At 31.2% G+C, this 11949-nt stretch overlaps 1 protein-coding gene across 1 annotated transcript in view; it reads left to right on the forward strand.

Annotated features, from left to right (window-relative positions):
- Nucleotides 1-11265, forward strand: part of LOC113517549 (protein disulfide-isomerase A5) — a 29788-nt gene extending 18523 nt beyond the window's left edge. The window contains exons 8-12 of the mRNA XM_052896512.1: nucleotides 135-296; nucleotides 1447-1588; nucleotides 1877-2079; nucleotides 3138-3315; nucleotides 5969-11265. Coding sequence (XP_052752472.1) covers nucleotides 135-296; nucleotides 1447-1588; nucleotides 1877-2079; nucleotides 3138-3315; nucleotides 5969-6228 — 945 coding nt within the window. The 3' untranslated portion in view covers nucleotides 6229-11265. The remainder of the gene's footprint in view (nucleotides 1-134; nucleotides 297-1446; nucleotides 1589-1876; nucleotides 2080-3137; nucleotides 3316-5968) is intronic.
- The last annotated feature ends 684 nt before the right edge of the window (nucleotides 11266-11949 follow it).

Here is an 11949-nt window from a genome sequence, read left to right on the forward strand (position 1 = left end):
TTTATTTTTATAATTCATAATCTGACTCTAGAAGGTTAAATCGCTATGTAGTTATTATATATTTCTTTTAGATTTTTTGGATCGTACATGTTTCATTAAATTGTTATATAAATATTATTTATTGTCATCTTTAGATTACGGGCATATTGGCGGCTGTGGACGCTACAAAACAGCCGGAATTAGCGTCGCAGTTTGGTGTTAAAGGCTATCCTACTTTGAAATATTTTAATAAAGGAGAGTACAAATACGATGCTGGCCACGCGAGACAGGAAAACCAGATTGTTAACTTTATTAAGGTACTGCTTTTTCTATATTCACTAATGAGTTTTTCAGAAACAATTATCTACTGCTGCTGTTGTGAATGTAAGATTCGATACACCCACATTTTGCCGAACGTATAAGAGCGTATAAGACAAGTTTTTCATTTGTATTTTGTAGTATATAGCATGAATTAGCAGCACATTATATTTAAACTAGCAACCCGCCCCGGCTTCGCACGAGTGCAATGCTGATACTAAATATACCTACCAACTACAGAATGCCCTTATAAACAACGTTTACAGCTTTTTTGTCATTAGACAATACAAATATGGTAAAGTGCTATAAAGCGAAGCGCGGCCGCGCCACGCGCCGGCGGCTGCGCCGGTACCACCGCACCGCTATGTCCCTGCATTTTAAATCTAATATCTTCGGAAATATTCATTTAAATTACATGCTGTAAAGGGCCATATTAATCTATATTAAATTGACAATGTAATTAAGATACTTAATTGGATAAAAATTAATGCTGTATTACTTAAAATCATTTCGATAAAAAAATGGTTATTGTAGGTTATCCATAAGAGATAGACATATACCATCGCGGACTTTTTTGTTAACCTTTTTAAGGTGTACAATACTGTAGTACATTATTTTGATTTATCTCGTGGGGTTCAGCCAGCGTTAGTAATGTAAGCGCCAAATGTGTTTATTTACGGCATCACATTAGAAACCTCTAAATTTACCAGTGTTTCTCTACAATTTTATGCATGTATTATACATATAAACCTTCCTATTGAATCACTCTATAAAAAAAACCGCTTCAAAATCCGTTGCGTAGTTTACAGATTTAAGCATACATAGGGACGGACAGACAGCGACAGCGACTTTGTTTTATACTATGTAGTGATGATGATTAAAAATGGAACGTACTCCTTGCCTGTGCTCTTGTTATACACTGGTGTGGCACCAGTGACAAATGATGATTGAGGATGAAAGCACATGAGTTGATTCATTGCTCCATTCAACAAGAATTGACCACGACGATTTCAAGTGGGAACGGCTTGGAGGTCAACCTGATTGGTTATATTGTTAGCAATAGAGCTGTTTAACCCCATTACTTACAATCCATTTCCACTTGGTTAAACAATGTTATATTTAATGTGAAATTGTTAATTTTGTGTTTAGAACCCCCAAGAGCCACCGCCGCCACCACCGCCAGAGATGCCCTGGGCCGAAGAAGACACTGCCGTGCGCCACCTCGACTCCACGACCTTCAGAAACACACTGCGCAAGATCAAACATGCCCTCGTTATGTTCTACGCACCATGTAAGTGATAACAACTAGCATTCAAAGAATCAGTAGTCATTGACTAATTGTAAGTATACTTACAATTAGTCAGGTCCAATCATAAAATTATTTAATGCATAAATTTATTTCTTTTTCTCTGATTTTAACCATAATCAATTGTTAATTATTTATTTAAAGTTTTAATTGTGAATATTAGTGACTGTTATTTGTACCTTGTACCTGTGTCAAATATAAATTTCAATACATTATACTGAATAAGAAATCTTTCTTAAAAAATATTTTAATTCAAGTTTTATTTTATGGCAGGGTGTGGACATTGTAAGAGTACAAAGCCAGAATTCGTAAAAGCCGCTGAAGAATTCGCTGATGAACTAAGGGTTGCGTTCGGAGCCGTTGACTGTACCATACACCAGGATTTATGTGCCAACTATGATGTTAAAGGATATCCTACAATCAAATACTTCAGTTATTTCGATAAACAAGTCGAGGATTATTCGAGTGGAAGAAAGGTAGGTCTGATTTTCATATAAATAAATATTATGATCAAGTGCTGAGTGCAAGATCTTCAGACTAAAATTTTATAGTATTATGAGAAATCAGATACCAAATAATTAGAGATGAAAGGAGAATAACTCGTTATATTCAGACCTGAGCTAATTTAGAAACATTTGTTTCTTAATTGATCCCAACTGAGAACCGGATCCGTTAACTCTTACATAAATTAATATATCTACCATGACGCTCTCTACCATTAATTGTTCGCCTCAGTATTTTACTAGTGAAACTGGAATTTTTTTTTGTTTAGTACCTTTTACTGGTTATTTAAATAAAATAAATATGTTTTATACGCTATCATTAGTATGTGTGTGTCTGCCAACATTTGAAGATTGAATATCACTTTACTACCCGAATTTTTACAATCTTCCATATTAGCCATCAGTCTCCGATTGCCATTTTGTTTACGTTCCTTTTGCGACGTGTTTCACAAATTATTCAAATAACTAGTAATATGGTCTTCCGTAAGATAACACCTAGTTCAGTAAAATATTAAATTCTAGTCTTTCACATTGCATGTTTTATTATTAAAATTTTATATTTTCATTTTCCAATGAAACGGGTCCTTTTTCATACCTGTTTATTCAGGACGACAAATGTTGTTTCTCTTGTATGTTGACACGATACGATCAGCTATTGTGTAATATATATTCAGCTCTTTTATTAATGCTCAAGAACAAAGGATACATAAAGAATGTAATCAGTGGGGAAATATTTTCGCTATGCGAACGTGCAATAGTAGTAATAGCTTTATCATATATTTCTTAGTGTGTGTAGTACCTATATGTTTTTAAGGTGTTAATTTGGAATAAAAAGAAAATGATTACGTGTGATTATGTGATAATTTATGCCCCGCCATTGAGAATTAATATAAAAAAATATTTCGAATTTTTCTTGTACCAGTATAAATTATTACTTGATCTCGTAAAAAGCAGTTTTGACATTGTGGCGATAAAAATGAGTGATGAAACCTTGAATTGTATTTATATTTATCATATTTTATGGATTTTAGGATACAGATTTCGTCTCATTTATACATACACAAATGAACAATCATCAGACGTCTCAGAAGGCAGTTAAGACCAATCAGGACGCAGGCTTTGGTGTTAACGTCGTGTTGTCCACTGATGATGATTTTGAGCAGATCATCGCTGCACCCATACATACATTTGTTATGTTCTATGCCACTTGTAAGTTGATTTGATTTTCTTGGAAATTTTAATTTCATGCTAGGCCCTATAGTTAAATACGAGTAAAAAGAAGTGTCATTGAGGGCGATATACACTGCTGAAAAAAGTCTAAGCAACACATACTATTTCAAATTATTATATAATTTCTTACCAAGTAGGTAATACCTATGTAAACTTTTTTGATCTAGAAGACATACTGGCTGGTTGTCAAAAAAAATCGAGTATCATTTTCAAAAATTCAAAAGTTTAGTAACTTAAAATTTAGTATTCTGTATAAATTTTATGATTTAAACAATAATTAGAAAAAAGTTTTGAACAAATTTGGATTTTGAGACATTTTTTACGTCATGGAGCGACGTCATTTGAACGCAGATGATATGAAAAGAGCTGTAGGGATGTTGCAAGCGGGAAGAAGTCAATCTCAGGTATCTCGGTATTTTGGTGTCAACAGAAGCGTTATTTGCCGTCTTCATCAGAGTTACACTAACACGAGAGATCCTGCTGAACAGCATCCAGGTCTAGGAAGGTATACAACCACATGGCATTGATACATACAACTGACTGCAAGATGCCAGCCGATGTTAACCGCCTGAGAGATAGGCTACAAAATTCAAGTGGTGTTGTTGTTAGCTGCCAAACTGTGCGAAATCGACTGCATGTGTATGGCCTACGAGCACGACGGCCAATTAGGTGCCCACCGATACGTCACGGAAATCGCGCTCGTCGAAATGAATGGTGTAGGGAACACATTACATGGACCCGGGAACAATGGGATAAAATTTTATTTTGCGATGAATCTCGATTTGGGTTCAAGCCTGATACTAGAAAGGCAAAAGTGTACCGTCGTATTGGAAATACTGAAAGACTGAGGTGCGTTCAGGAAGTGCATCCATACAACAGCTCAACAGTTATGGTATGGGTGGGTATTATGAAGAACAGACGAACTGATCTTGTTTTTGTAAATGGTAACATGAACGCTGTAAATTACGTTGAGGAAGCTCTAAGGCCTTATGTCCGTCCATTCGCACAAACGCTTGGCTCCGATTTCACGTTGATGCATGACAATGCGCGTTCGCATACAGCTTTGCACACACGGGAGTACTTGGCAAGGGAAAACATCCTGGTATTGTCTTGGCCTGCACAATTGCCAGACCACAACTCCATCGAGCATGCAAGTGTTTTAAAGGACTTAGATGGAGTGACAACAACCCAACAACTGATGGACTTACTAAAATTTCATAGGGAGCAATTGCCGCAGGATAACATTAACAGTCTCATCGATTCTATGAATAATAGGTGCTAGCAAGTTCTCTATAACAGAGGAGGCCACACTTTGTATTAATTTATGCATTTTTTGTACAACCATTTAATTTTAGTTTAAGTTTAGTTCATTAGGCACCTTACTTTGTACTACGTACATACAGTACTTACTCGTAATTATTGTTAATTAAGATTATTACAAAATAAATAAAAAAAAAAATTGTTGTTTAATGTCAAAAAAGCATTAAAAATAATATAAATAAGATAATACTAAGGATTTAATGCAAAAACACATTGTAAAATTGAAATTTTTATGTGTTGCTTAAAATTTTTTGATGTGTATATATATATATATATATATATATATATATATATATATATATATATATATATATATATATATATATATATATATATATATATATAAAACTATTGAGTCGCTGTAATAATAATAGTTTACAGTAGTTTTATATTCATATTAAATGTACATTTTATAAAACATCTTTTGTAACTATGCAATAAATAGATGTGTAATCTATCTATACTTATAATAAATGTGTAGAGAGGTCAATTCTGTACATGAAATATATTTACAAAATAACTATCAGGGAGTGATTAATGATCGCCAAAAATGCAATCAGTAAAATTTTTGTCTGTCTGTATGTTCGTTATAGAAACAAAAACTACTTGACGGATTTTAACGAAACTTGGTACAATTATTCTCCATACTCTTGGGCAGGTTATAGTATACTTTTCATCACGCTACGATTAATAGGAGCAGAGCAGTGAAGGGAAATGTGTCTGTTCATCAAAACCACTAAACCGTGAGGAAGGACATAGGCTACTTATTTTACGGAAAACGACGGAAACGCGGACGAAGTCGCGGGCAACAGCTAGTAAATAATAAAACCATACAGGAGAAGTCAGAAAAAAATCCTTTGAGACACAGAACATTCAGTATGCACACAATATAAATATTTTTGTATCCATGAAATGTCTGTATTTGTTTGGATGTTTTGTGTGTGTTATATGCATGTATTTATATAAAAATGTATGATATTTAATAATGTTAATTTAGATAGGAGACATAGTGCTCATTCTACTTTGTGACTAGACAGTGTAGTGTGATTATTTTATACCACACAAGAATAGGGCTCACCTGATAGTAAGTGGTTAGTGTAGCCTGTGAACGTTTGCAATAATAAGCGCGCATTGCTGACCCTGAAGAAACCTCTTTACCCTGATTTTGAAGAACCAAATATTGTAGTCTTTTGGAAAAGCCTCGACAGCGATACGCGACTATCCACGCTTTTAGAGCATGGATACTCCTATACTTTGTGAACTCCATGATTGGTGCCTAGGGCTGTTTTTAATATATATATTTATACTTTAGGGTGCGGACATTGCGTGGCCGCAAAGCCTGCGTTCAGTCGCCTCGCCACGACTTTGAAGACTGACAGTTCTCCAATAAAAGTAATCGCTGTGGAGGCAGCTGAAAATGCCAAAGTGGCTGATTTAGCAGGCATCCGAACGCTGCCTACTTTCAAAATGTTTGCATCAGGAAGACATGTAGCGGACTATGAGGGAGACAGATCTACGGAGGACATGCTTAAATTTTGTAAACAATACGAGAAGGTGAAAGATGAATTGTGATCTTAGTGAATTAATTTCCTATTTTGCATTTATTTACATTAGATATTAATTTGTCTCATTAATGTTTGTATTCTCAGAGTTAATAGATTTTTATACGTAATATTATATGAATTTAAAGTTGACGTATTTTTATGCATATTATAATTTTATTGTTAATATATTTGCTTTTAACTACATTAATGTTTATACTGTACTATAATAAATTTTAATTGATATTAGAAAATACTTATACTCGTATCATGCGTGTGGAAATTTTACATCGTATATAAAGAGTAATTAAGGTTAAAAAAGGAACATAATAATATTATCATCATATCAGCCGTTAATTGTCCACTGTTGAACATAGGCCTACTCCACAAGGGGTGTTTGCCAGTAGTTGCCAAGTTTAGCTGGCGCGTTAGCAACTGCAGTTAGGCTTTTTGTGATGTTTTAAGAGGGATGCTGCTGCCTATCCCTCAATTACTCAGTTCCCTAAGTCTTAATTACTTAATAGAATATTAGAAATTTATTAACAAATTAGAAGGAATCTTTATAGTAAGACTGAATAGTAAGAACAATATTTTTTTGAAGTAGAGAAGAGTTGCTTTCCACTTTTTTTTTTAAATACTATTAAATGTAAATTTATTATATTTTCAAAGTCCTTTTATTTAGGAGTTATTATAAATTTGTCTAGCAACGTTTACATTACCTTTGAATATTTAATACCGAATTTTTTTATATGTATGAATGAATTATTTAAAGATTTTAAAACGGTAATCATAGATGTACCATCCTCATCATATCAGCCGTAGTTGTCCACTGCTGAACATAGGCCTCCCCTTTTGGGGGGTTTTGCCAGTAGTTGCCATGTATGGATTTCAGTCAGGCTTTGATGATGTTTAAAGAGGGATGCTGCTGCCCATTTCGTGACCATAAATTTCATTCAAATCATAGATCATATGCACATAAATTAAAAATCTAAAGTATCAATCACTAATTAACTTTTTAATTTGCTATAATTTTGAATAATCATTTAGAATATTGAAAAATCTCAGACAATGCAGATATTGTCAAACTTTGATATGAACAGTCTTAACCCTTAAATTGATTTTGTTCGCTTTATAGGACGTCACTCTTACACCAAGCAGAAAAAAGAACCTATCGTACAAGCCAAAAACATGATGTCTTTTATCCACTGAAGCATTGTGCAAAAATATATTGATAAACATTAGTTAAATAAATTCAATCCAAGTGCAAATATCTTGTGAGGGTTTTCCTGCGTGAAAGTAACATCTAAGCTCAGCAAATATGTAAAATAGATTTATTAGAATGTACAATAGTAAGACAGCGAAATAACAAGTGAACAAAAACAGTGGATGGACGTTGACATGGCATTATTTTAAAATACGACAATGTGCTGTGCCAGTTTTAACATATCTGATTTGTTTACTCTTCTGATAAATTTCATAAAAATTAAAAAAAAAATACTTAAAATATAAAATAAATTATTGGATGACAATTTTTTTTAATTAGTACTATAATATTGGTTTATTTAAAGGGTTTATCAATCGTATTTTGGCAATTTGACGACCATTTCTAGCCAGACAAATCTGAAAAAATAATAGACCTACTTTTACATGATATTTTTTTAATCTATAATTATTTGCAAAAATGTAAACATATGCTTTGTGTCACTGTCAAATATATTTGATAACTTTTATTGCATATATTTACTCCACGCCTGTCTGTAAGCTGGAGTATTCTAACAAACAAAAAGCAGTCACTGAATTCTACAATTCATCATTTCCTCCACTTCCATCAATTTGTTTGTATAAGCTTCTCCGTTAAGAATATATTAAATTCAGTCTTTTTTAACATATCACATATTCGGTTGACATATATACATATACAGGGTACCGTTTGTAGTATTTCTCGTTTTCGTTATTCTTTGATTATAATTACACACTTTTAGTTTCTCAAATCAGACTTTTATGTATGACTAACATTGTATATAAAGTTGGTAGTTCTGAAGCTACCATATACTAACATGCAATGTTGAATGTCTATTATAAATGACATTAAAAAAAACATATAACCATAAAATTAAAATGCATTGTCTTTTTTATGCTTATCATATCTAAGAACCAAAATGAAATTATAAGAAAAAGCAATGAGTGGCAATTTAAGGGTTAATAGCTGTCCTGTACTTAAAAAATTTAGTCTCATAGAACCAATATTCAATACGCTGTATACTTATAACAAATATATATGTATTTTTTATAAGTTTTCTTGTTGAAATAAAAAATATATTTTTAGATAAATTGTTTATCCCCTCAGACTCCAAAACAGTTAAAGTTATGATGCACTCATAATAGAATCGTGCATCTTAAATTGTGCCTTTCAAATGTTTATGTCGTCTGTAGAGATATAACGACGCCAAAATTCCAAATATAACTGTAACAATGAAGTTAATGTCTTTATTATATTTTTCATTTCTGATTGAGGTCGATAAGTACGTAATTTAATGTTTTAAATACTTAGCAACTTACTATATGTTAATACCTATATTAAACAGTAATCTATTTAATTTGGTACAATTGAGATTATATTATGTATTAGTAACAATAATGATTATATATTATATATATATAATATAATACTGATCTCCATTAGCTTTTTAATCATTGTTATATTAAACTTTACTACTGCTACTATATTACTACTAATTTTCTTTTATTTATAGTAATAATTATGATAATTATATTCTCTTTTTGTTTGATAGTTTACAGTTATTAAAAGAAAATATGTAGTTAGTGAAAACTTTTCATAATTTTTGTAACAAACATATATAATTTGTGAACCTCAATATTTATACATTGTCTCATTCTTTTTAAGAGACTTTTAAAAGAAGAAGGTACTCAATTGGTCTTTATTTTTTTTTTTATGACTCTGTTTTAAAATGTCAAGCGAGGCAAGTCAATAATTCGTGTCAAGACTCTATAACCCATATTAATAATATCAGTAATCAGTTACTAGTTCACGATATTATGTAAACCATCTGTCTGACAAAGTCATGTGTATGAAATCGATCTTTTGGTACGGTTTTTTTTTTCTTTTCTCAATTAAGATAAGTAAAATATTCTTCATCTATTATCTTTTCTTATTCAGATTTCTAGTTCTCAGACGTAATATAAATGTTGAAAATCAATGGTGCCTATTGTAGAAAGAGTGAATGAGAATACAACTTGATGAAACCTTGTAGATTATGCTCAGTGAAAACGTAATCACTTTTCCATCTTAATCTTGGTAATCTCAAATTAAACTTGTGTATTTAAAAAAGTACTTATAGAGTTTTAGATAAAGAATTGTTAAGTATTTACGTATTTGCTTTTATATCACAAAATAACGTACCTGTTAAATTTATTTCTGTTATGTATTTCAGTTCATATTAATATTGAACGTTGTACTATTCTTAACGCAATTTATGCATTCTTTGTATCTCATTGTCATCGATGTTTTATCATGGACAGTGTTATAATATTTTCCTTTAAAAATGGGCTTCCAAATATATAATATTCAGTAAAAAAAATTAGATTAATTTCTGAAAAATAATAAATTGCCATATTAATTAATTCAGAATAAATTTGTATCGTGTTATTATTTTCCTTTTGCTTTCAGCTAAGACATAGAACCTACAGAGAATCATTATAAAACTTTGTATTTTATTGCACGACATGTCGGCTCTAATCTTCAATTTATAAAAAGTTAAATAATCTGATAAATTTGTTAATTTTATAAGATACAATGACTCAAACGCTAACGGCCCTTTTGATGAAGTAGTATATAAACATATTATCTTAGCACTGATTCTGAATTTTTATATTACTACGTTACTAAAGATTGCAATAATCAATTCATTGTATATATATTAATAACTTCAAAGATTTTTTCATTTCTATGTATTAGTAATGCGTTACAAATCATTCATAAATCTATATCAGATGATTTGACAGAGTTATAACGTGTTTCTCTTAAGCGCATGTATTAAATATTAACATTGGTTGGTGTTGTGGATGATCATGGGCGGCGGTAGTCACTTACCATCAGGTGAGCCGCATGCTCGTATGCCCCTGTGTTATAAAAAAAATTAACATATCCATATTATATACTAAATTTTAAATACAATGGTATATCTGGCACATCATATAAGATTAAATTTAGAATCTGTAAGTTTGAGACATGAAATAAAAACAAATTATAATTTGTTATTCTTAAAAGTAAACAATGATAATTACTGCTTAATATCTAATGAAATAATCACGTTTTCTTATGATTTTACACTCATACCATTATATTTCAAGTGGAGTATATACGAACTAAGCAATAATTATAAATTTCGACAATAAAAAGTAAATGTGTTTGATGTAGTTTGGTATCTAGTTTCTAGTGTAAAAGTACAGATGACATAATAGTTACGTAAAGGGTCAATTCTCAGTATTAACTAACACATAACTAATGTATTTTATAAAGACAAAATTTGAATAAAAATTGCCGACCAATTGCAGAAACACCTGTAATCCAAGTAATTGTACTTATTAGCAATATTTGTAAAATCTAGATTAATGCTCCTTAATTTCAGTAAATGTAGAAAATGTGCATTTTTCTGGAATTAGTTTATTGCTTCAAATTTACGTAAGCCTAACTAGCTGAATATAAAATTAACATTAAATTTTTATCATAATGGTGTCCATCACTGAATATAATTACTCTAATCGATTGTGATAAATATAGATAGTATCAAATTACTATGTGAATTCTGTAGAGTTACATAATTTATCTTAATTGCATTCTATTGTTTAAACAAAGAAAAGTGTAAAAATATTTAATAGCGATTTACATTAAGAGCTTGTACCGCGTGGAAAATACTCAGCGAACAAATAGAGAATTTTGTTCTCCGCTGACAAATCTTGGGCAGGTTTTAACAATTTGCATTTCCTCAATATTGTTTTTACGTTTACTAAATTGGAGATATTTTTTTAAATAAACAAATAATAAACATGTACTTGGTTTTATTTCTAAGCAATTCTTGAAGTTAATATGCACAAATTTTTTAAGATTGAATTTTATTTTTTGTATACGAACAATGCATATTTTTCCAAATATATATTTTTCAAAATAATGTATATATATATGTCTATCAGGTGTTTGTTCGGTGCCTTACTCAGTTGCAATCTAGGTGCTGTCATATGATATCTCCAGGGCCTGATTACGTCTATAGTCTTGGGAGCTTTATAATCTACACAAATATAATAAAAGTAAAGAGTTTGATTGAACGCGCTCATCTCTGGAATTACCAGTAGGATTTAAAATTATTTTGCATTTAATAGTTCATTTTTTGGGAAAGGTTATATGATACCATACAACAATGGAATGAGTTTTATTATTGAATGGTAACTCTTCTTCTATCAAAATGCGCTGATAGAGTACCAGTGAGTGATGATAGCAAGTACACCTAATTACAGCAACGGCGACAGTTTTGAAAAATGAGTGTTATTTATTTAAATGGGATTAACAGTACTTCCAAGCAGATTTAGTCATAGATTATAAAGTTCTTTTTTTAGTCAGTACGTACTACGCATGTATTACCACTTGGTAAAAAAGATAGTGTGCTAGTTATGTCTAATGTGATAATAATCCAAGCGTGTCACACAAAACTACCAGGCTGTTAACAAGTTGTATATT

Source organism: Galleria mellonella, unplaced genomic scaffold (assembly GCF_026898425.1).
Source record: "Galleria mellonella isolate WM207_F2 unplaced genomic scaffold, CSIRO_AGI_GalMel_v1 utg33, whole genome shotgun sequence".
Taxonomy (NCBI): domain Eukaryota; kingdom Metazoa; phylum Arthropoda; class Insecta; order Lepidoptera; family Pyralidae; genus Galleria; species Galleria mellonella.